The following is a 23,895-nucleotide window of genomic DNA, read 5'->3' on the forward strand; positions in this document are numbered from 1 at the left end:
TCCTGGGTTCAGTACACTGATCCTAGTGTCTGCTGTGTTAAGTTGCCCCTTGCAGACATGAGTCTATGTTCTCAGCACAGTCCTTGTTTTGTCCCAGGTGCTATATGAGGACTGTCAGATGGTAACCGTGAGCGCCCCCTACGTGGCAGGATACTTAGCTTTTCGAGAGGCCCCTTTCCTGGTGGAAGCTGCTCAGAGACTTCAGGAGCGAGAGCCTGGGCTCAGGCCTCAGGTGCAGCATGTTCCTTTCTCTCATGGGGAGATGTCCCTGGGGTGCTGGATGGACCTGAAAAGGAATCTTCCCTCGAGGTTGCGCTGGCCAGCACCTCGGCAGCAGGCAGGGCAGGGCAGGGTGCAGCCTAACACAGCCTTTTGTTGTGTCTGTTTCGCTGTCTCCAGGGGGATGGGGAAACCAAGCCAATGCTCAGCCAGACTTCACCGTGTCTGTGAACAGGGAAGGGAAGACACTGGGATGACTCCCATCCTTTCTTTAGCACTACTGGGGTGCTGGGCACTCGGCCTGCAATAGAAATATCAGCTCCCTACTCCCAGGGGTGGTCATCAAAAGGGGCATGAAAGAGAGAGCGAAGCAGGCAGGGGTGGGGAGAACCTGGGTAAAGGAGCTGTAGGGGTGGGGCAAAGGATTGAAATGGAGCCTTCTCCTTCCTCACGGAGCTGGCCTCACTCGCCACTTGTTCAGGGCGGAGGTGCGTTCACTCAGCTAGCGCGTTCCATGGTGCTTGGTAACTAACACGTCACCTGGGGGCTCTTCCAGGTGCTGCTCGTAGATGGGAATGGCGTGCTCCATCACAGAGGTATGAGAGAGCTCTGCCCCCTGATGGGGACCCCCAGGCCCTAAGAGAGAGCAATTCCCCACAACGGGGACCCCGCAGGCTCCAGGAGAGAGTGCTGCCCCCCTGACAGGGACCCCCAGGCTCCAGGAGAGAGTGCTGCCCCCCCCAACGGGGACCCCCAGGCTCCATGAGAGAACACTGTTCCCCCCGACAGGGACCCCCAGGCTCCAGGAGAGAGCGCTGCCCCCCAACGGGGACCCTGGGCTGTTCCCTCTGATGAGGGTCACCAGAACAGGATGGAGAACCCCACTGCTGGCCCCTTCCTGTTTCCTTTGACCATCTCTTGGTTTCTTTGGCAGGGTTTGGGGTGGCCTGCCACCTGGGGGTGCTGACGGGCCTGCCCTGTATTGGTGTGGCCAAAAATCTCCTGCAGGTTGATGGCCTGGTCAAGGATGAGCTGCACAAGGAGCAGGTAAGGCCAGCACAAGCATCCCTCCCTCCTGTGCCAGTGCGGGGAATGGAGTAAGAGCCTGGGTGAATGGGAGCTCTTAGCGACCCCCCTCCTGGCCTCTCCCGCCACGGGGAGCTGGGGAGCCACATGCTGGCTGGCAAGGGGCAGCTCCCGGTTTCTCCGTCCCAGCCTTTCCCAGCAGGAAGTGCTGGCCGCACTGTGGGCACTCCATGCTGGCGTTAAGTAGAGGCCAAAGCAAAGGTGGCTGCAGTGATCACTCCGTTTCCCCGCAAAACAAGCCTGTTCAGACAAAGAAGGGAAGTTCTGGAGGAGGCTCTCCCAACCCCTCCTGGAACTGATGCACTGGAGCTCTCACCAGCTGGCCCTTGGGTGCTTGCTTGTTTTAGATCCGCGACCTGCAGATGGGAGGAGCCATGTTCCCTCTGAGGGGCACCTCGGGGAGAGTCCTGGGCATGGTAAGTCATGGGGAGTCTGCTTTGCGTGTTGGTCATGGATGGGCCTTCTCCATGTTCCCTAGCCTGGCTCAGATGGGAAGGAGGGAGGGGACAAAGTATAGTGCAGCTCTCTGCAGCCCAGTGACAATAAGCCAGGAGGGCAGGATCTGAGCAGAGCAGAGCTAAGGCTCCCCTCCCATTCCTTTCAGCGCAGGCACTCTCAGAAAGGCGTGGGATCCCCTCCTGGGATGCATGGCCTCTTTCTCATATGTGACAGTGGAATGTGAGATGCCATGTCCTGGTCTAGCTGCCCGTGTCCTGCACCATTACAGCAAAGGGGCAAAGCACAGGCAGGAGTTTTTTCTGTGGCAGGTCTCCAGATTGTGAGACAGGAACCCCTGCAACTTGGTGGAAAAGGCAGCTTGGGAAATGGTGGGGCTAGCTGTGTCCCCACTCAGAACTGGCAGGTGTCAGCTGCCTCCTTCGCATGGATATATTTCAGTTCACTCCAGGTTCCACTGAGCAAGGTCCCTTGCTCTGAGCAGTGAAATATTGAGGGAGGGGAGCACAAGGAGCCCTAGGAGACAGACCCTCCCTGTGATGCTCTCAAGCAGAGAGGAGAAGTAAAGCCCTGGGCTCCGAAGTGTCTGACACCCCCCAGCTCTCCCAAGTGTCCCCATGTGCGTGTGCAATCACTGACGTCTTGTGCTTGTTTTAAACAAGCCCCAAATCTCTGATCTGTCCGGTTTCCAACCCTCCAGGCCCTGCGCAGCTACAACAAGAGCACAAAGCCCATCTATGTCTCCGTAGGCCACAGGACGTGCCTGGAGTCGGCAGTGCGCCTGGTCCAGTCCTGCTGTAGGTACCGGATCCCAGAGCCCATCCGACAGGTGCGAAGGCAGGGGCAGCTAGGGGATGGGGATCCAAGCCTGTCATGGGAGACGTGGCCTGTTAGATAGCAAAGGGGTGACAGGCAGCTGTGAATTACTGGGCTGCGACAGCATGTCGGAGCTCAGCTGGCCTCCCTTCCCCAAGAGCAGCTCCTGAGCCTGCTGGGCCATCCCCTCCAGCTACGGGCTACAGCCAGTCCTGGCAGTTCTGATCTACCTGTCTTAAACACGAGGAACAAACTGCTCCTTCCCGGTTTCTTTGTCCTCCTGACCTGTCCCTGATCCAGCCTGGTGGGGCTCTCTGCTCCTCTCTGCAGGCTGGCTCTGGGGTTAATAATGCAGAGGACCTGGAGGTGCAGTTTTCCCAGAATGTGGAGCCGAACACAGACTGCAGTGTTCATCCTCTGGGCTATGGGGAATGCCGCACTCCGCAACAAGCTGCAGGCTGCCGGTTCCAGATGTAGCCTGTAAGTGGCAGCACTAGATCGCATTCAGTGCCTCTTGCTGCCAGCAATTTTATAATTAAATCACAGCAGGGCTGGAGAAATGAGTCTCAAGAAGTGTGAAGCGCTGGAATTTCTACCGGCCAAGAGCTTCCTTCTCCTCAGGATCACCCTGCCATTGGCAGTTCAGGCAGGCTGCCCTGCTCTGCATTTGGGGAGCAGAGTCTGTTCTATGTCCCCGTGGTAACATCACCCTGGAACAGGGAGTGTTCCGACTGCTACACCTCGGCCTTCATCACGTGTCTGCCAGCCCTGGCTCTGCTGCCTCTCTGAGCAGTATTGAGAAGGCTCCGACCAAGGCCAGACACACAGGCGCTGCAGACAGAAGCTGTTCACTGGCTTTGTGATATTTTCTGAAAATTGAACCATGTGACACTGTTAGTTGTGGAGTGACCAGCAAACCTCAAAGCAAAACTGCCCATTGGCGTCTCCAGACCAGAGCTGATCATGGTGTTTCTGGGCCCATATCCCACCTCCTGACAGACTGGAGCAGTCTTACAGGTCGTCTAGTCCCGTAGCTCACTGCCGGTGGCCAGCACCCGATGCTTCAGGAGACAGCCTTTCATAGTTGCACTGTGTGGCACTTGGGGGAGTGTTAGGAGGGAAGGGGAAAAGCCTTCCCCAGTGGAAACATGCCCGTTTTTCTTTTGGAAATCATTTTGACCCAGGTGCCCTACTCATCACAGATGCTTTCTGTCACCTTCAGTCCCATTCCCCTGCCTCTTTGAGACTGGCCAGCTAGACTCCTCCAGCTGCTGCAGCTAACCTGGGGCATTAGTTAAAGGGACAAAATTGATTTCCTGGTGACTCCTTCCGGGGAAAGATTTGAGAACTATCTCCAAGGATTAGAAGGGTGTGAACCCAAGGAGGGAGGGGAATTATTCAGCGCTGGGATTCTTGGACTTTTCCATAGTACAGGTCATATCTTCATGGAGAGTGTGTCATAGAGGCTTATATGGACCTCACCAGCTCGCCAATTCACTATCTCATGGAACCTGCCCCGCATCACTCAGCCTCCCTGGGGTTATGACAACAATCATCTACAGGAAACAAGAACTTGAGTCACAAAGGATGTAACTTCTTTTGATGTGATTTAGTGGCTGGAGGCGAGGTAGTGGAGCCAGCACCAGGCACCAGCTAGGTCTCCACAGATGCTGTAGCTGTTCCCTGGAGCAGCTTTTGGGAGCCTCTGGTTTGGGTGGTCTAGGGAGGAGGAACGGGATAAAACTGAGCAAAAGCTGAAAATTCAGCAACATTGGGCAATCCTTTTGCTGAGATCTAGCTGACCATAGAACAGGGATTAGCGTGTGGTAGGGCTGAAAGCCAGAGCCCTTTGAGTTAAAGCTGGGCTGAGTAAAGCACTAGAAAATAGAATTAAGGGGTCCTTCCTGCACTAAGTGACTTGTCGGCCTTTTCTCTGTGGTATTTCTCTGTGGTGAGCCTGCAGGGCGTTGAGGATATGTGAAAGGGGAATGTCCTACAGCAGGTTTTGCCTGGGTAGTGCCTTGTGATCACAGCTTTTCTGATGCCCAAGGTGAAGCTTCAGGGTTATCAGCCCTTGAAGCTTTCCCTGGTTCTGAAGGTTCTGGTAGTTTCAAACAGGTGCAGCTCACAGCTGAGCTCAGCTCTTCCGTTCCCTTCTTCGCTGGGCCATGGTGCAGTCTTACATGACAGCAGTGGCTGTGTAGCTGCTGTGGGGACATAAACCTGCCCCCCTGCTGGAGGCACAGCTGGCCCCATCCTGCACTGGGGTACATGTGGCTAAGTTGTACAAAGTGGGCGCCAGACATCATCTTGGCCATGAACGTGGTCGCATTTGTATTTGGAACAAGAGGTGGCTTTGCTGACTGGGGACGTGTGTCTCAGATGCAGCAAGTGTTGTGAACTTTCAGAGGAAGCCGAGGGAAATTCATTGTCTGCTACAATAAATATTTATATCCCGCTTGGACCTCATTCTGCGAGCAAATACGAGGCCGAGGCATGAGAACTCCGTGTGTGGAGAGGGAGCACTCTGTCTCGTCTGGCAGGCTCATGAATATTTGAGGTTCCCCTGCGGAGGTTTGATCCCAGCCAGAGGGACCTCCCAGGTGCAACCCAAACAAAGGAACCCAGGTGAACATAAACCAGCCTCCCATTGCCACAGGCAAAACACTCTACCTACAGCTACTGGTGACATGACACTGAATCTTCCTGAGCTGCCCCTGGTGTCCCGAATAAGAGCTCCTCTTGACCTGTTAGTGGGTGCAAGAATTCCAAGCCTGTCCAGATTCCAAACTACACATGCACGGGGTATGGAGTGGAGCCTTTTAGCATATGAGCTCCCTGCCTTTGACTCCCAGGGATGGAACAGAACCTGCACTGGAATAGGCTCTGTTACCTCTGCAGTCTTGCCTTTCTGCTTTGCTGCCCATCAGACTCCTGCTCACTACTTGACCCTTTTCACTCCAGCTGGCAGCTTGCCCAGCAGGTTCCTGCTGGGTCAGGAGCTGCCGGCAGAGCAATCTGTGGGGTAATGCTGGCCCGCCACAAAGCGGCAGAGAAACGAGTCTGAATTGGTGCCCCTAGGTGCTGCACTTTCAAGCCACTGCACCTGTGCTGTTAAACTCTCCTCCATCAAGGAACTGGAACACAAGCTATCAGCCCTGCCCTGCCTGTTACATGTCCCTGCTATCCAGCAGGGATTGCCAACTGAGGGCCAGAACCCCCTACTCCCTGAGACCTGACCCTCCTTCCCCCTCCACCAGCTTGCTGTGCCCACATGTGCCACTGGTGCCCATTCACAAAATAGACAAGGTAGAAATTCCAGACCCCTAATGCCAGCACTAGTCCCCTCCGAAAATAGAAGGGATTATTACAGCACAATGATCCATCTTATTGATTAGCCTCTGGGTTAATAAGCTGGGTTAAGCTGTCTCTCAGCATAGCATTAGGAGTGAGCGCTGGCAAGTAACTTGCTGCCTAATCAAGCCTTAGCTGTGTTATTAGGTGAACTCGGTTTGGGGCTTTTTCCTCCTGCAGAAGAACAGTAAGTGAATCAGGCTTTTGCTACTTGGGCTCCCAGTAGGCATTCTGTCGAGCAGTCTGTTTCCCTTGTTATGAAATTCATCGCGTAATGTCTTATCCTGAAGAGTGATCAGAGTTATTTGTCAGCTGAGATATGAAACTGTCCAATCACAAAAAGAGGAAAATATTCCTCCAAACAAACTGCTCCTTATGTAACTGTATTTCATTGTCTGGCATGTGGAGTTGGTGAGTGGCTCTTAAGCAGCATCTCCGGCCCAGAACTCACAGGGAGGCGTGAAGCAAGCTAGTGAGGAGTTCGGTGTGGGAATGTTCACAAACAGCACAAACATGTGAGTTACATCCAGGGCAGCCGTTGAGAGTTTTATTAATCCATCCTGGCCTTGTACGTTTGTTTAGTTCCCTTCAGCTGGAAGGAGCCCAAACTGTTTCAGAGTGGGGGTGGTATCATGAAGCCATCTCTGGAGTGAAGCACAGCAGCTGTTCGGAGCTACCACTGTGCAGTGAGGTTTTTAAGGGACGAAGTGAAGAATGACTTTCCCAAGTGAAGCTTTGGGGAGAGTTTAGCCCAGCACTCCCACCGTTATGTTGTTGAGGTGGCTATGGCTCCTTTAATGACCACAGAGGGCTGACTCTCACTGGAAAGATGGCCCCTTGCGCCACACCAGGCCACTGGTTCCGCGGTGACTCTGACCTGCACCAGTGCTGAGTCACCAGCAGCACATGCTACAGCTCACTCTGTTTTCTTTGGAGGCCTCCAGCCAAGTACTGAGCAGGCCCTGTCCTGCTTAGCTGGAGATTTGACAAAGGTGTGTTTTCCTCTGTGAATCACACACCTGAGAACGAGCTGTACTCTGGGAAATGAAGCTATCTGACTAAGAGTTTGTTTCCACCAGAATTGTTCCTAAAGGATTTCACATGGCACATGGAGGACCCTTGGTTCATGACCACTTCTAGGCATCTTCCAATGGCTTGATGGAGATCACTGAGTCAATGTCTGTAGCTTTGGGCTTTTCCCCATGGAATGTTGAATGCCTGATTTAAATAACAGAGTTGTTGGCCTGTGCTCTGACTCTGGGGCTTTGGTAGCGCAGGAGGGAACTGTGTGTCTGAGAACCCTAAGGAAAAAGAGAATAAAGGTGTCTAGCCTGTTTGGTGAAGAGGGCGGCTGCTTGCAGGTAGCAAAGGGCCAGCTGATTGTCTCAGTGTTCTGTGCAGGGAGGTGCAGGCAGGATGGTTGTGTCCGTTAGAACAGTCCCTATGAGAACACAGGCAGGGGCGACTGGCCTTCTGATCCCCACCCCCTTGTAGAGCCCACCTTGTCATCTGTGCGTCTTTGCCTGAGATGTTCCCATGAAAAAACTCCTGAAACACACCAAGTTAGTGGCTCCTCACTGTCCTGCTGTCTCTGGTGGGCACTGAGTGGCATTTCTCCTCCGGTGGGGCGAGTGGGCGATTTCCTGTTTGCTTTCCCTGATTCAGAATGGCTCTCTCCAGGGTAGTGGCCCTGGAGGGGAAGGGGCAGTCACGCTGGCAATGCAGAGTGGGTTTGAGAGAGGGGGCTGAGGCAGACATGGGCACGGAGACCATTCCGGGGATGGGGGGGGGGGGGGGCGAAGCAGCAGGGAGGGGGGAAGCCATGTGAGCCTGTGGTCCACCCCACTCTGCCATCCCGGCGAGAGCCCTCCCGCCCCCACGCAGCCCAAAGTGTACATTGAAAAGACAAGCGCAAAGGTCTTCCGGCAGCCTCTGTTCTCAGCCTGGGAGCGGCTTCCCCAGCCAACTCAGCCCTGCGTCGTCCTGGCAGGCCGATGCAACTGGCTCAGGTGTGGGCTGGTGTGTGACCTCGCCCTGCAGCCCAGAGCTGGGGAGGGAGACTCATTCCCAGAACTAGCCTAGCTCTCAGTGGGACACGGAACCTTTTGCCCGTAAGTCACCAGTTCAAATCCAGCCCCAGGCAAGTCGTTCCCAGCTGTTAGCTGGCTGGTGTGCAGCGCCTTGCTGGGTCTCAGCCCCCTTCCCAATGGACAGGTGTCTGCAACCCTATAGCCACCGCCACTGCTGGCACCAGTGGGGCCCTGGTCTCACTCTCAGCCGTGGGGCCCAAGACTGAAACAGCCAGGGAGACCAAATGACCCTCTTGTCCCTGGACGGGGCTCCCTCCTGCTGAGGCCGAGGCTGCTGGAGGGACAGTGTGAGTAAAGTTTGCCCTGCTGCTGCAGCCGCCCTGGGCATGGCTAGAGGGACGGGTGTGGCCACGTCTACCATGGCTGGGGGGGACAGTGCATGCGTGGACGGCTGCGATGTGGGAGCAAGTGACACTTCTGCCATAGCCCAGCTCTGCTGCCCCTTCGCGATGCTCCTCCCAGGAGCAGGGTGGGAATGTTCCCAGCGCGGCTGGCTCACATGGTAGCTATCCTCATGCTGGGAGCGGCAGGTGGGGAGGGAGCTCAGAGTCCAGTGTCTATAGACAGCGAACGCCTCCACCCGGGGCGTCCCTGACCCAGCAGCTCTCGCTGCCACTCCAGGAAAAAGCAATTAAAACGCCCCAGCACTTCCTTCCCCGCCTGCCTGTTTCCAGCACAAGGAGGGAGCTGCTAGACACACGGCCGGGTGCTGGCAGGGCAAAATTGCCACAGGGCCTTTGTGCTGCTGGTCAGACAGACGTGGCTCCCAGCAGCTTCCTGTGGGCAGAGGGGCACTGGTCCTTCCAAGCTTCCTTCCCTCTGTGGCCGGGCCCAATGGCTGTAGCAAGGGGGTTGCAGTGAGGGCTGCGGCTCGAAGGTGCAGCTACTGTCCAGGCCAGCACTAGCTGTTCAGGCCAGGCTAAGGCAGCGGTGTCAGACCTCCCTGGTGTTTCAGGGAGCAGCCCCCCAAAAGAGCTTTCTCGCCCTCCCCCACTCCCTGCACCTGGCATCACTAAATACCCGTCTCTGTGGGGAGGGAGACTGGTTTGCTCTCTCAAGGACTCTACCCTGCCCTTGGGGTTCTGACAGGTCTTTTCTGTCTCCTGTGTGTGTGCCCCAATAGGACGAGACAGTTCAGATGGAGCTCATGCTGGGTCTGAGGCCTGGGGCTGTGCAAAGCATCACTCTTTCCTGCAGTTCCATTTGGAGGGGGCTTTGCACCCCCATCGAGGAGGTTCTTGTGGACAGAGGGAGAAGCCAGTTAGGCTGCTCTAGGCATGAAGGAGTGTACTACACCTTGAAGGGACAGGTTGGAGCTTATGGCTAAGAGGGAGAGTACGGGGGGTCATACTGAAAGGTGAACTGTCAGGCTGGAGAAAGGTTATTAGTGGAGTTCCTCAAGGATCAGTCTTGGGACCAACCTTATTTAACATTTTCATTCATGACCTTGGCACAAAAAGTGAGTGTGTGCTAATAAAATTCGCGGATGACACAAAGTTGGGAGGTATTGCCAATATGGAGGAGGACCGGAATATCGTACGAGAAGATTTGAATAACCTTGTAAACTGGAGTGAGGAAATGGGATGAAATCTAATAGTGCAAAGTGCAAGGTCATGCACTTAGGGACTAACAATAAGAATTTTTGCTGTAAGCTGGGGATGGATCAGTTGGAAGCCACAGAGGAGGAGAAAGACCTGAGTGTATTGATCTTGAGCTGGAGTCCGGGCTCTAGGACCCTGTGAGGTGAGATGGTCCCAGAGCTCAGGCTCTGCGCCCAGAAGTCTACATTGCAATTAAACCACCCCGCGAGCCCAAGTTAGCTGCACGGGCCAGCCGTGGGTGTCTGATTGCAGTGTAGACATACCCTATGAGTCTGAGACAGCCTGGGATGTAACCAGAGGCCCTGCCCTAGGGCTGGGCTATATTAACAGGAACAGGAAGCCGAGCAAGAGAGAGGGGAGCAGAAGCCTGCAGCTGCAGTGGGTGGGCGGGCATTGTTTCATCAAGCAGACCAGCCTAACGAGAGCCTTTGTCCTGAGGTGAGGGCCTTATGGACTGTGAATTGAAGCCTTGTTAAAAGGGGATATGCTAGTTTGTTAGGTGCGTTGCTCTCGCCTTGCCCGAGGCTGCTAAAGCAAACCCATTGCTGCCCCAGTTGGGACCCTGAAGGTGGGGCACCCCTGCAGCACTGCAAGGGGGAGTACAAGGACTGCCCACCCCTCCACACCGTGGGTGGGGCTGCTGAGCCTTTTGCTGGAATTTCGGGTCCCACCCCCACTCTTCCTCTTCTCCCAAGGTGCAATCCAGTCTCTGCTTCCAGGTGTCCTGCCGAGGGGGAGCGTGCAGTGCTGCTCTGCTTCTCCATGGGCTGGGTGCACGGGGCAGCTGGGAAATAACTTGGGTCGCTTCCCCTTCACCTCAGCAATTGCCAGGGGTCTGGATTCACTCGGCAGGTCAGCGTCCACCTCCTGCTTTGCCCCTGGCCGCCGTAAGTCCAGACTGGCCTGTCATGTCCCTGCACCACATCTGAGGGCGTCAGAGCTGAGGAGGAGCTGGGGTAGATGCCCGTCGGGTGAGGGCTGGGTATGGTATGAGCTGTGCAGAGGCTCACAGGTTGCCGTGGGGGTAGGGGAGATATGTGAATTGTATTTCTATTGGACATCCCAGCCACTCAGGTCTCTTAGAGGCCTCTGGCAGAGGCCAGCTGAACTCACCAGAGCTCCTGGACTGTGCATCGAGAGCTGGAGAGATTTGATGGGGATTTGCTCTCCCAGCTGAGCTGTCTGGCTGTTACCCCTGTGCTTTGTTGCCGTTGCCCCCCATCCTCAGCGCTTGGGAGAGGGCCAGGGCAGAGCTGGCCCTTGGCACTGAATGGTGTGCACCCGCTGCCCACTCTATGCCTTGCTGCCTTCCGTTGTGGTAAATGCAGAAATGGGGAGCTGGGCTTTAGGAAATCTCATTTCTGCTTCCACAATGAACTGCGCTGCAGCTAAGGCTGCCTGGGCTCAGACCCTTCTCCTCCATTTTGGGTCTTTGTCTTCTCAGCCCAGGTGCAGTTGAGGCAGAGGGACTGAATGGAGCGGGATAAGGTCAGGGAGGCGGGGGGGGGGGTGGTCCCTACTTGTGCGAGAGCCCTACCCGGGACTGCCAGCCGTATGCTGTAGATAGCTTGGGGGGGGGGGGAAGAGGGCTGAGCCTTCACGCCCCTCTCACTTGCAGAGGGGGTGAATGCTGCACACGGACAGCACACCAGGGCCCTGCGGAGTGACTCCCCCTCCTGGCCTGTGCAGCTGCCTGAGAGCATCTGCCTGGCACAGTTCATTAGAGAGCGGCGGGCGTGGGGCGGTCTGACCAATCAAGTCTTGAGTCTTCGCTAATCCATCTCCTCCCCAATTCCAGGCTGACATCAGATCCAGAGAGTACATCCGGAAGCACCTGTCCTCCCCACTGGGGGGCACGTCTCCTGGGCCAGGGAGGTAGGTGTGTGGGCAGCCTAAGCAACCGCACGTCCAGAGGGGATCTGCTCATGTAATGCTCTTGGGTAATGGCATTAAAGGGACAGTCGGGGTAACAAGGTAGGATAAAGGGCTGCAGGGCGCATGCTGCCCCCGCGGAGCAGGAGATTTCCGACGGGCACCGTCTGTGCTGCACCATGTGTTCCCGCCGAAGGTGCAGCGTCCTGGGCTGACTGGACCACGAGACTGTGGCAGGTCACTGGGGATTTTGTCTGTTTCCGGTGTACATGATAAGCAAAGTGAACGGTCCCCGGGTGTGATGTGAGGGTGGACAGAAATACCCTTCGAGGAGCTCGCCTCTGGGCCTTAATGAATAAAGAAAGGGCCAGGCCACCTCATTCTTTTGTAAAGTAGGGCTGGATTCTGCCCTGGTATATTGATGTAAATCCAGAGAAACCCCTCTGATGTCCGGAATAAGTGAGAGCAGAACTCTGCTCTAAACCGTTCTCTTTATATCAACCCCCTGCCCTGCCGGGCCCTTTGTATTTAGAGATAGAGGCAACATTCTCAGCGCAGTTTCTGGCAGCTCATAGCCGGATTCTCTCAGTGCTACAGTCACCTGCGCAAATAAGGGGCTGGAGAGATCCAGGACAATAAAAATGCATGGAGATTAGCCTGGTTAGTGAGGGGCAAATTGCTCCCAGGTCTCCCAGGCTGATCTGCTCTCGAGGGGATCATAAGGACCAGGACACAGCTGGGTGTGGTGTGGAGGCTGGTGCTGGTTCATGTGACACTCTGATACTGCTGATGGGGGGAGGCGATGTTCAGATCCTGCAGGAACAACGCTACCTATGAACCACAGCCTGCTCCACTGCCCTGCTCTTGTCCTGCCTGGCATCTCCACACAGCTCTGCAACGCACCGTACCGGCCCTGCCTTCTAATCCAAGCCCAAGATCCCCACCCCCATGACTTGGCTGCTGCCCCTCAATCCCGATTTGCAGCACTTTCCTGCTGGGCCAGTCCTGGGCAGATGCTGACAGTCCCAGCAAATGCATGCACCGAGTTGAGACCCCAAACTCATGGCATGAGATATCAGCACCAGTGTCTGAAGATGGTGCCCCAGAGCTCCTGTATCTCTCCTTCCAGTTCCCAGAGTAGCAGGGAGTTACCTAGGATGGTTTGGCTTTTTTTACTCTTTGTGACCTTTCCTTGTTCTTGATCAAGGAAGGAAGAAGCTGAGCCCAAGCATTAATTTGGCACCAGGAAGACACTGTCCAGCCCCAGTGTGAACTTGAGCCTTCCACCCCCTCTGGGATCAGAGCTCCAAGACCTCCTTTCCAGCAAGCCTCTACAGGGCACCGTGACTAACCGTCCACGCCAGGAACTCAGGGTAATTCATGGGGTGAAAAGCCAGGATGACCAGAGAGAAACCAGGAGACTGTGTCCCCCTGGGCTCTGCTAATGGGGCAGGAGCCCCAGTGTTTGATGGTTTGTAAATTCTAGAGAATATTTTATATTCCAATTTTGAAAACACACTCTGTAAAAATAAATTCTCACCAGCTCTCGTACACTAACAAAGCAGTGTTTGAGTCAAGAGAGAGATTATTTGCTGCAAGACTGTGAGAATTCGCTTTGGGGGGGGGGAGTTATTAACAAACAATGAGTTAAAAACAGCATGAAGCTCCCAGTTTGACACTGGCCTCTTGCCATCCCTTTAGTGACAGTCTCATGGGCTCGCCGCTCCCCATCCTCCTTTTACCCTTTCCTTCCCCCTCCTCCAGTCTGTGCAATTGCTGTCACTTCACACATCTCAGGGGAACAGAAGCCCAATAACTAGCTCCTGCTAGTCCTGACAGACGGGCAGAGGACTCTGTGTTTTGGGTGGGCGTGTAAATCGCAAGGGAGGTGCGGGAGCCAACAATCTGCTGCATGGTCTGGAGGAGGGGAGCTGCTAGGCTCTAACACCTGAATTTGGATCCCTGGGAAGCAAACAGGCTTCCTGGTACACAGGTCAAGCAGGTCTCAATGGCTGCTGCCCTGCCTGTTGTCAGTTACCGAACTTGGTAGCCTTATGCAAGAAATCTTGCCTCTGTGTAAATGGTGCCGCAGGTTTGTCAGTCCCCATGGGACCTGCAGGGTGAGCCTTGCTGGCAGCAGCATCCACACAGCCAGCCTTGTTGATTCACATTGTTCTAGTGACCCTCCTCACAGCCAATGGCACAGGCCAACGCTTCACAAAGAAATGAACAGAAGTGGCCTTCCATAGCAAGGAGCCAGATAACGCCCGGGCAGGGGGTCCAATAGCCTGAATGGAGTCGGGGGCTTGGAGTCAGGTTACTGGGACAGCTGCTTGCTGGCTAACGAGCTTGGACAGACACCATGCAGCCTGTGAACCTTCACATTGGCTACCAAACGAAGAACAAACAGCGCCTGAATCAGCCCCGCCATCCTAGTCCGATTTGCGGCGTGGAAGCCTCTCCCTGTAGGGCTGGGTTCGGGGATTGGGTTCAGCAGTTTGGTGGGATCCACACAGTCCTGGGTTTAGGCACTGCTGCAATTCCCAACACTCCCCCACAGCTGCTGCCAAACACTGTAGGCCCCTCAGCCCACTCAGCGCAGAACGGTTTGCTGTAAAATTTCCCTGTTGCTTGTTTCTGCTGCTAAACAGTGTGCTGCAGCCCTTCTGCAGGCCCCATCTCTCACCTGAGCCCCAGAGTGAGCATTGAACCAGGGGAAGCTGGCTGGCTGCCCAAGTTGCATGCAGGACCTGATCCATTCAGTGTGCTCAGAGGCTGTCTGACTCCACAAAACAACCGGGCAGGGCCTCCTGTATAACCTTTAGCCTAGTCGTTAGGCACTCCCCCAGTTCAGGTCCCCCTCCATGTTGTTCCTCTCATACAAAGCTGTCTTCAGAAAATGTCCCCGGGTGTGATTACATCCAAGGGACGGAAGGGCACATTCTCTAGTGGTTGGGGCTGGGGGGTCAGAACTCCTGGGTTCTGTCCCAGGCTCGGCAGTGCACGTTTACCCTGCTATAGTTCTTTGTCGTTCTTTTCTGTCTCCAGCTGGGTGCTGCTCTGGCTAAATTTTAGTGAAGAACAATCCAGCCTCTTCTCTGGGTCAGTACAGCACCCAGCACCGTGGGGCCCTGGCTTACTGAGCCTATTAGCACTGCCCCATTAGAAACTAAGGAGAGAGAGCAAACTCCTTTCTTGTCCCCAGGAGCCTGGGCTAGGGTGACCAGATGTCCCATTTTTAAAGGGACAGTCCTGTATTTAAGCCCTCCTGCAGGGGTCCTGACTTCTTCTTAAAAATGGGCAAATTGTCCCATATTTTCTCTCCCTCCCCCCCCACCTCCCCCCATCAGTACTGGTGGGTTCTGCTGCTGGCCGGATCCCTGTTCGCCCACCACCCACCCACCTGCAGTGGGGGGGGTGTCCAGTGGCCGACGATGGGGCGTGGGGTGCAAGGCTGATGGTGGGGCAAAGCTGCAGCGCCCGGGGACAGGACGCTCCCTCTGCTAGTGCGTGCTGGCTCTCAGGCAGCAGGGCCCCCCGTCCTTCAGAGCAAGGCTGGACTCCTTTGATCATGGCGACGTGTGTGGGCAAGAGGGGCCAGCAGACAGAGAAGGAAAGAGGGTGGCATTTGATTTAGTGTCTGACCCCCATCGCAAGCGGGGATGGGGGAGACGCCAGGCGGAGCGCTGGCTGCATGCTGTGCAAGTCCTCCCAAGCAACGTGCGGCTCCATTCCTCATCTGACAGGCACAATGCCGGCTCTGACCCCGCCACGTCCCTGGGACCAGCCTCTGGGCAGCACCTCCTGAAAGCCCAGGACCAGTGCTGAATGCCAGCTCGAGAAGCCAATGAAACGGCTGAGCAAACACTCCCACACTCGCCTCCTCGCTGATCCTCCACTGAACAAACTGTGAAAAGACCCAGAGCTGTCGGGGGCCAACGAGAGCTAAAGGCCTTGCAGCTGGCAGGGCCACCTGTGCTCCTCTAATGCCAGCCAAAGCCAGCGCCATCGCTCAGACCTCACGGGGGCGGACGGACGGAGGGGGTGGAGAACTTGACAGGGACTCATAATCGGAGTGGCTGGTGAGGGGAGCGGCTGCAGCTCACACACGGTTACAAGGGAGGATTATTATGAGTGTAATTAGCATCGGTGGAGATCTCTCTGTGCAACAGCAAAGTCAATCTGGCTTAACGAGCGCGTGCCAGCTGTACACAGCTGATGGCATACCCATGCTGCCAGATGGGGAGCTCACCCCATGGGCTAGATCCATCCAGCCACCCACCCACCCATCCATGTTCTTTTCTCAATGAAATCAGAGTGCCTTTCCCCAAGGTGCATCACACCCGTTTGAAGGAAAGTCTACAGCACAGCAAAGAAAGGGGCTGGTTGGTTTCCCCACCCTGCTCTGCTTTGCACTGTGGCTGGACTGGAGATGGGAAGGCTGGAGAAGAGTGATGCATTGTTCAGGCCTCCATTTGTGCACTGGGTTGACATCTCTGAAGCAGGTTTCAGAGTAACAGCCGTGTTAGTCTGTATTCGCAAAAAGAAAAGGAGTACTAGTGGCACCTTAGAGACTAACCAATTTATTTGAGCATAAGCTTTCCTGAGCTACAGCTCACTTCATCGGATGCATACCGTGGAAACTGCAGAAGACATTATATACACACAGAGACCATGAAACAATACCTCCTCCCACCCCACTGTCCTGAAGCAAGAAGCAACCAGCTCTTAACACTCCCCCAAGCCTGGCTGTGTCCTGGGCATTTAGCAGAGGGTGAGCAGTGGGGGCATTTCTCAGGTCCCCTCCTTGCATTTCTCATGTGAGTTGCAATGTGCTGCCCATGCACCATCTTGTCATGGATGCAGCCATGGGGGCATTTCAGCCCCGGTACGATACTTGCAATAGACACTCTATGTTTCCAGTGTTAGACTGCACGTGCACAAAGCTGCTCCCCTTGCAAAGTCTGGGGAGTCCTGGCTGCAGACCCCAATATTCGGCATAAAACTTTCTCCCCTCACCTGCCACAAACTCCTGGCTAGGGCTGGAGTGGCTGCTTCCCTGCAGAAGGGGACAGGTGAGGCACCTACACCTGGTGTTGAGGGGGGCATGGGCACAGGGAATCCAGGGAAGAGTCCATAGCGAGTATCCTGTTAAAGAGGATGAGGGGGGAACCCTCCCACATGCCTCAGCCCGGGCTGCAGCTAAGGGGCACAGAGCAGCCTGCTCTCCACACCAGGGGGTTGGCGCGCACATTTCCCGCTGCTCCCGGGGAGGGGGGTCCCCTGCTGTCGGCAGGTTTGGAAGCACTTTCTGAGCTGGGCCTGGCCCACCCGGGGTGAGAAGTGGCCTTCCTGGTGAAGGGGGTGACTTGTCACACTGCAGTACCCAAGCTGTGGAGATCCATTCCCCAGGGGCAGTTCCAGCCCACGCACCCCTGGCAGTCAGAGAGAGCTTAATTCAGGTGGGTCACTAACGAGCTGTTACCTGCTAGCAAGATTCACTGGCTTCTTCTTTGGAGCAATGACCTAGCTGGGCCACTTAGGGGGAGTCTCAAAAGTGCCTAATGGTTGTAGGAACACACATCCCATTCAAAGTCAATGGGACATGTGCTCCTAAATCCCTTAGGCAGGATACTAATGGAGTTTACTTTGGCCCTCATTTGCTAGTCCCCCCTGGGCCAGCCCCGCCAGCATGCTGAGTTTTTCATCACTTGGGAACCAGTGAGTGTGTGAGATCCCAGGTGCTTCTCCCCAGCTCTGCTTTGTCCCAGTATTTCATTGTACATTAATCTCTTCACTTAGACCAGCTATACAGAAGCCAGAGAACACAGGAGAGAAACCAGGAGACACTCAGGGTGACCCAGGTGCACTGGGTGGGGGGAGGAGGAACCTGGAAATAGCCTCTGTAGGTTAGCACTGTGATTGCAGCAGCTGGCCCCCTCCCTGTCAATCACCCCGTAGAAAGTTGCTTTGCAGCCAGCCTTTGCCTGTCACTTCCTGTCAGAGGGTGGAACCACAGCTCCCCCTGGCCTGACTATGCAAGGGAAATGAGTGAGTGTCTGAAAGCTGCAGTTCAGTCCTTAGGGATCTCCCAGCACCTGCAATGTAAACCCCCCGTGGGACCGGGGGGACAGGCCCTGCAGGGAGAGGGCACATGATCTGCTCCTAGGCATTGTGACGGGCTTGCTGGGGAATCCAGCCTCAGGGAATGGAACTGGGCTCAGCTGGAGCTAATGTCTCAATTGGGCAGGACCATGAAAATCTTTCTGCTCTGCTCCCATGGCTTCTGGGAGTCTTTCCTCTGCTGAGTTCATCCCCAGATCCCCTGTATCACACAAGGGCCTGCTGAGTCCCAGACCAATGAACCCTGGGTTGCTGCGGGGCCAGCTGCATTGCTCTAGGGTCAGGTGAGGGGAGCTAAGGTCTCTCTGTATTTCTGTGCGTTGATGTGCTCAGAGCAGTGAGTCTGTTCTCTCAGAGGGAATGGCCCCCTTTACCACTTGCCCCCACGCTCCCTGCTATCTTGGGTGCTGCTGAATTTCCTGGAGTCAGGTGATGTTAGGTTAAGGCCGCTCTAAGATTGGATCCCCAGCCTTGTCCCCTTTGTGCTGAGATGCTGCAGTTGTCTCTGAAGCGCTAAAGGTGTGAGTGCCTCCCTGCCCCATAACAGTGGTGGGGTGGGGTGGTTTTGTACCTGTGCTGGGCACTAGTTCTTTCAGCTGCCAAAGCCTGAGAGAGGTTAAATGAATCCGCTCCTCAATGGGAAAATCTCTGTGTTTGGTCTCTGCTTCTGGCCCTCTGAGCGCAGTGGGAGATTAGCCAAGTCTTTGTCTAATTGGCTTGTAAACTAGGGAATCTAACTTCAGTGTCCGGAAGATAATGGAGCAAAGAGTCAAGCCCTCAGTTTACAACCACCTAGAAGATAATCAGGTGATAAGTAACAGCATGGATTTGTCAAGAACAAATCCATGTCAAACCAACCGGATAGCTTTCTTTGACAGGGTAACAAGCCCTGTGAAGGGGCAGGAGTGGAAGACGTGGTATAGCTTGACTTTAGTAAGGCTTTTGATACTGTCTCACATGACCTTCTCATAAACAAACTAGGGAAATGCAACCTAGATGGAGCTACTATAAGGTGGGTGCATAACTGGTTGGAAAACCGTTCCAAGAGAGTAGTTGTCAGTGGTTCACGGTCATGCTGGAAGTCCCATAGAGATCGGTCCTGGGTCCAGTTCTGTTCAATATCTTCATGAATGATTTAGAGAATGGCCTAGAGAGTACGCTTATAAAGTTTGTGGATGATACCAAGCTGGGAGGGGTTGCAAGTGCCTTGGAGGACAGGATTAAAATTCAAAATGATCTGGAGAAAGGGTCTGAAGTAAATAGGATGAAATGCAATCAGGCCAAATGCAAAGTACTCCCCTGAGGAAGGCATAATCAGTTGCACACACACAAAATGGGAAATGACTGCCTAGGAAGGAGTACTGCAGGAAGGGATCTGGGGTTTGTAGTGGACCACAAGCTAAATATCAGTCAACAGGGTAACACTGTTGCAAAAATAGCAAATGTCATTCTGGGATGTATTAGCAGGAGTGTTGTAAGCACGATTCGAGAAGTAATTCTTCCGCTCTACTCTGCACTGGTAAGGCCTCAGCTGGAGTATTGTGTCCAGTTCTGGGCACCACATTTCAGGAAAGATGTGATCAAATTGGAGAAAATCCAGAGAAGAGCAACAAAATGATTAAAGGTCTAGAAAACATGACCTATGAGGGAGGATTGGAAAAAATTGGGCTTGTTTAGTCTATTGAAGAGACAACTAAGAGGGGACATAACAGTTTTCAAGGCCATAAAAGGTTGTTACAAGGAGGAGGGAGAAAAATTCTTCTTGTTAACCTCTGTGGCTAGGACAAGAAACAATGGGCTTCAATTGCAGCAAGGACGGTTTAGGTTGGACATTAGGCAAAGCTTCCTGTCAGGGTGGTTAAGCACTGGAATACATTGCCTAGGGAGGTTGTGGAATCTCTGTATTTGGAGATTAAGAGCTGGTTGTTCAAACACGCGTCAGGGATGGTCTAGATAATACTCAGTCCTGCCTGGAGTTCAGGGACTGGACTGGATGACCTCTCGAGGGCCCTTCCAGTTCTATGATTCTATGCAATAGCTTTGTCAATGCACAAAACTTCCTCAGAATGTGGAGCTGTGAGTCCTTCCTGAGTAAATTCTTGTGGATCATCCTCTCTCTAACCTTCTGCCTGCTAGAGATTCTCTTGTCCTGGTGGACTGTATTCCTTCCCTTGCCCCCGTGGAGACTGTTATCCAGTTGGTAGGAGGTCTGTTCTCCCATCAACACCCTGGAGAGTTCTTTGCATATCTCTTAGTAACCATGGGGAAGTTTCTGCATCATGCTCAACGTATGAAGATTCCCCTGGCCCGGTGGGTGAGCCAAGCCTTGGGACGGGCTTGCTGGACAGTGAGTTGCAAATGAGACTTCCTATCAATGAAAAGCAGTGATGCCACCTAGAGTTGCAGTGTCCAGGGATCCTACTCCCTTCTGGCTTCCAGGCCAGGGCGTGGGAATTACAAATACGGAGCTGGTAGGATCCATCTCAGATTTCACACAAGACCCAACATGTGCCAGGGCAGGTGCATTTAGGAAAGCTGCTATCTCGTAATATTCTAATGAGTCATAAATTCAGAGCTCTCAAAGAGCTGAGAGAGCAGGGTGGGAATGAGAGCGAGAGAGAAACTGAAATGGGGGGTAGAGAGTGAGGAGATGGCAGGTGGAGGAGATGGAGTCCAGTTCCTCTGGTACACTGGGGATCTGCTTTTTGCAGCCAGGTTCCGTGGGGAAAGAGCTGAGGTTAAAGCCAGAGAAAGCCACAGCGGCTGGTTCTTTAGCCTCCCAAGGGAGAGTAGTCTTTGTGGGAACAATGCAGGCCTTGCACCTCCCCAGTGGGTCCCCCTTTGTCCCCTGAAGGTGGGTTGGGGGGAAAGCAGGGGGCAGATTGTCCTCACCTGGTCAGACTGAGCTCTAGCCTGTGTTAGCACAGAGCTCAGCTAATGTAGGGGCAGGTCCTGGACATGGCTCTGGAGCCAGGGTCTGGCTGGTTTCATCCAGGCCACGCAGACCGAATATTGAGCAACATGTCTAACGGTTATGAAATCCAGAACCCCTCCAAGTGTCCCCAACTCCCTGCGGCACCTTCTGTGCTAGATCCATGGCTCCCATTCGGCCTTGCAAACGCTACCAGGCTGGGGGTGCCTCTGCAGAGCACAGCTGAGTCTCCTCTCTGCTCCATGTGACTGGTTTTTGGAAAGCATGCTTTAGTCTGTTCTTGGAACTGATTGGATCCACCTGGCCTGCCCCCACGCAGCCTCCCATGCACATTGTCTGTGCAGGGTGCATGGTTGTGTGGTTTTCAGAGACATCATATTCACAAGCTGCTCATGGGCCCTCCCTTGGGGGCTCCGTAACCAGAGCCCTGTGTTGGGCTCCTGTAACTGGGAAATTGGTAATTCAAGTTAAGACTGACTCTGGGATCCAGGCACGCAGGTGACCATTCACCCTGCTGGGCAGCACCAGGCTAGCAGTTATATTGCACTCACTGGCAGTGACACTCCTAAGGCTTGTCAGCACTCAGAGAAGAAACCAGGACCTCCGGAACGTAGAACCCCTTAGTTTCATTTTGTCATGGGCCTTGAGCCCGAGGAGACTTGATGCACAAATCAGGCAGCTGAGTTTCCCCTCAGATTTCTCGTGTGGCTGTCTCAGAACAGAGGGAGTTAGTGCAGCCCAATGTCTGTCTTCATGTCTGTAGCTTTGAGGCGCTGGCCCGAGACCTCAGTAGGGTGCCTGACCTCACCGCACCAGCCCTGGGGCGCGCGGTTCCCCATCAATGCCATGAACGGTCCAGGCGAGAGCCACCTCGGTGGTGACCCAGTGCACAGTGAACAGGGTCCCCTTGGAGAGGGGTCTCCTGCTCTGCATGGGCTCGAGTTGGAGTGTGTGAAGTAAGGAGGGGGGTGCTGGATGGACCAGGCTATGGGGCTGGGGATCTGTAGGTGGGTGGCTCAAGTCTGAGCCACGTTAGTATTGGCTGCAAAGTCCTTTGCCTCAGGGAGCTCCTGTGTGAACAGAGGTAACGGGCAGGTGTCCATGTCCCTGACATCTGCTCTTCCTAGCAGAGAGGCGAGGGCTTAGCTGGGTGTGGCGTTAACCCCCATTTGCCCAGGGAGATGCTGTCTCTGGAACTGGGTTGGGCCAGGGGGTAGTACCTGGGCTGCCCCTGCTCAGTGGATAACTGGCCCTGGAAAGTGCTGTCTGTCAAGCCAGCTCCTTCCACCAGCGCTCACATCATGCTCAGTGGAAACTGAGCTCAGCTGCCTGGCATTTGACTAGACTCCTGGTTAGCTGACAAGCTGCTTCCATGCAGCCTGTCAGTGAGTGGAGGGCAGGTTGGCACTGGTTTACTGCCGAGGTGCTGGTCATCTCTGAGGCAGCTGGGCGTCTCTTGTGGCGCCTTGTGGCGTCTCTCCCACTCTGATCACTGCTCAGAGCTGCCACCCCCCACCCACCCCGCGGGCTGTCTTTCTCCCCAGGGAGAAGAGGGCAGGTCCAGGCTGTAGCAGGGTCGGGATGGACCCCATAAGGCGTTCCTCTCCTATCAGGAAGGAGAGGTTTCTTACCACATCCTGGAAATGCTAGTTTAATGGTAACCCACCATGACACCACGCTGGTGGTTACGTCCCCCTGTGGCTTAGCGGGGTTTGAACCCAAGATCTCCAGCACTAAAAGCATGGCCCTCCACCCCTTGCCCTAAAGCTGTAATTCCACTAGCTGGCAGCAGTAGTTGGCACTTATCTGTTTACGAGGACAGCCCTAGGTGAGTACATGTAACGCGCATTGAAACAGTGGGTTGGTTTAATGCCTGGGACGGTGACTCTACACCTGCTGGGTGCATCTGCAATACAGGGAACCCCCGTTGTGCTGCAGGGTTGCCCTGACCTCTGACGCCTATGGGGGAAACCGGGTTTCTATAACCAGCGGTGCCGTGCATGGGGCACAGCATAGACTGGGGAATGACCGGCCTCTAGTTAATTCAGTCTCAGGTTTACTGGGTTATACGATCCCCGAGAGACAGAAAAGTGACTGGCGGCTCTGTCTCTTTCCCAGACTCCAGGTTTCTTGCTGCTTTCCCGCACTCAGGGCCAGGCCTGGCCAAAGACTCTCAGTTGCGGGGCCTGTCTCAGGGATCACTCTGGTAATCCCGTCCGGCTGCCTCGGGGGTGGTCTCGGCTGCGTCTGATTTCTGCACGTCCAGTGTAACATGCCGACAGGGCTGCGTCTGAGTGGTGAGGGGACCTGTGCTTTGCTGCTGTAACCTGTCCTCTGTGTGCCTGGAAACAAGCCACCTCGAGCCTGCTCCCCTTGCCAGCCCCACCTGGCCTGGAGTGGGGGCCTGCCCCACGGCTTTATTTTAAAGCATGTTAATTCAAGGCAAATGAATCAAATTTCTCTGACATCCAAATTAATAGCAAATGAAGTAGTTACGTGCAGTGCCATTCGAGTGATGGAGGAGCCTGGACTGGGCTCGGCCGAGCGGAGATTGGAAAGGCCAGAAGACTTTATTTTATTCTTTTTCAAGCAGAAGGGGAGGGAGCCCCCGGAGCTGAAAGGATCCAAATGGCTGTTCACTGGCCCTTGTTCGGTGGCCGGCGGGGCCTCACGGGCACTGAAGGGCCAGCACAGGGCAGGTGTGCGGCAGGGGAAGTGTGGGCTAGTGGGCAGAGCAGGAGACAGCGGACTCCTGCGTTCTGTTCCTGGTTCTGCCACTAACTCATGGGGCCCAGAAGAGAATCTCGGCTGGCAGGCTGTGGAGCCCTGCACGTGTCCCTTCCTCGGGCTGGAGGGGAGAGGCTTAAAACTCCCCTGGGGGCAGTAGGAGTCTCAAAGCAAGGAGGCCAGGCACGTTGCTAGCAGGCTGGCCTCGGTGGCAGCTCCCCTCCAGGCCGTGGGGCAGTGTGGATGGGCTGTCCCACAGCAGCGCCGCATGAGCGGGAGGATCACGGGCTGTAGTAATAGAAACCCCAAGAGATGGAGGGTGAGAAACCAGCCTGCTAAGGAGCCTGTTACTGATCCTCAGACATGGCCATAAACCTGTTCCCAGCGGCCTGTTTCCACCAGATAAAGCAGCAGGACAGGTCCCTGCAATGGCTGGGGACCTGGCAGAGAGCTGTGGCTGTTGGCCTGCACAAAAGCCACTGCGGCTTCTCGCCCAGCCGTGCCCCTTGCTGCCAAAGCAGCTGCTCCCTGTGATAAAGGTTACAATGGGCCTGGCCCTTGTGTGGCAGAGCCAGCCCGAGCCAGCCCTGTGCCTGCTTGGCAAACTTGCTTCTCAGTA

The 23,895-nt window shown here is 54.9% G+C and overlaps 1 protein-coding gene across 5 annotated transcripts in view; it reads left to right on the top strand.

Moving 5' to 3' along the window:
• The window catches only part of ENDOV (endonuclease V), a 43,235-nt gene that overhangs the window by 3,143 nt on the left and 16,197 nt on the right, over positions 1-23,895 (top strand). Inside the window, exons 3-10 of one of the 5 annotated variants that reach the window (XR_012154789.1) lie at positions 98-232; positions 776-815; positions 1,154-1,266; positions 1,653-1,721; positions 2,462-2,590; positions 6,340-6,446; positions 10,318-10,474; positions 11,421-11,502. Coding sequence is in view for 2 of the 5 variants with exons in the window: in XM_073310615.1 (XP_073166716.1) it covers positions 98-232; positions 776-815; positions 1,154-1,266; positions 1,653-1,721; positions 2,462-2,590; positions 11,421-11,497; positions 12,702-12,729 (591 nt within the window). In the remaining 3 variants the exon portion in view is untranslated. Of the gene's footprint in view, positions 1-97; positions 233-775; positions 816-1,153; positions 1,267-1,652; positions 1,722-2,461; positions 2,591-6,339; positions 6,447-10,317; positions 10,475-11,420; positions 11,503-12,701; positions 13,047-23,895 lie in introns of those variants that run through there. The other 4 variants (XR_012154788.1, XM_073310615.1, XR_012154790.1 and 1 more) reach the window with 4 other exon arrangements.

This window comes from Lepidochelys kempii, chromosome 14 (genome assembly GCF_965140265.1).
Source record: "Lepidochelys kempii isolate rLepKem1 chromosome 14, rLepKem1.hap2, whole genome shotgun sequence".
In the NCBI taxonomy this organism is placed as follows: domain Eukaryota; kingdom Metazoa; phylum Chordata; order Testudines; family Cheloniidae; genus Lepidochelys; species Lepidochelys kempii.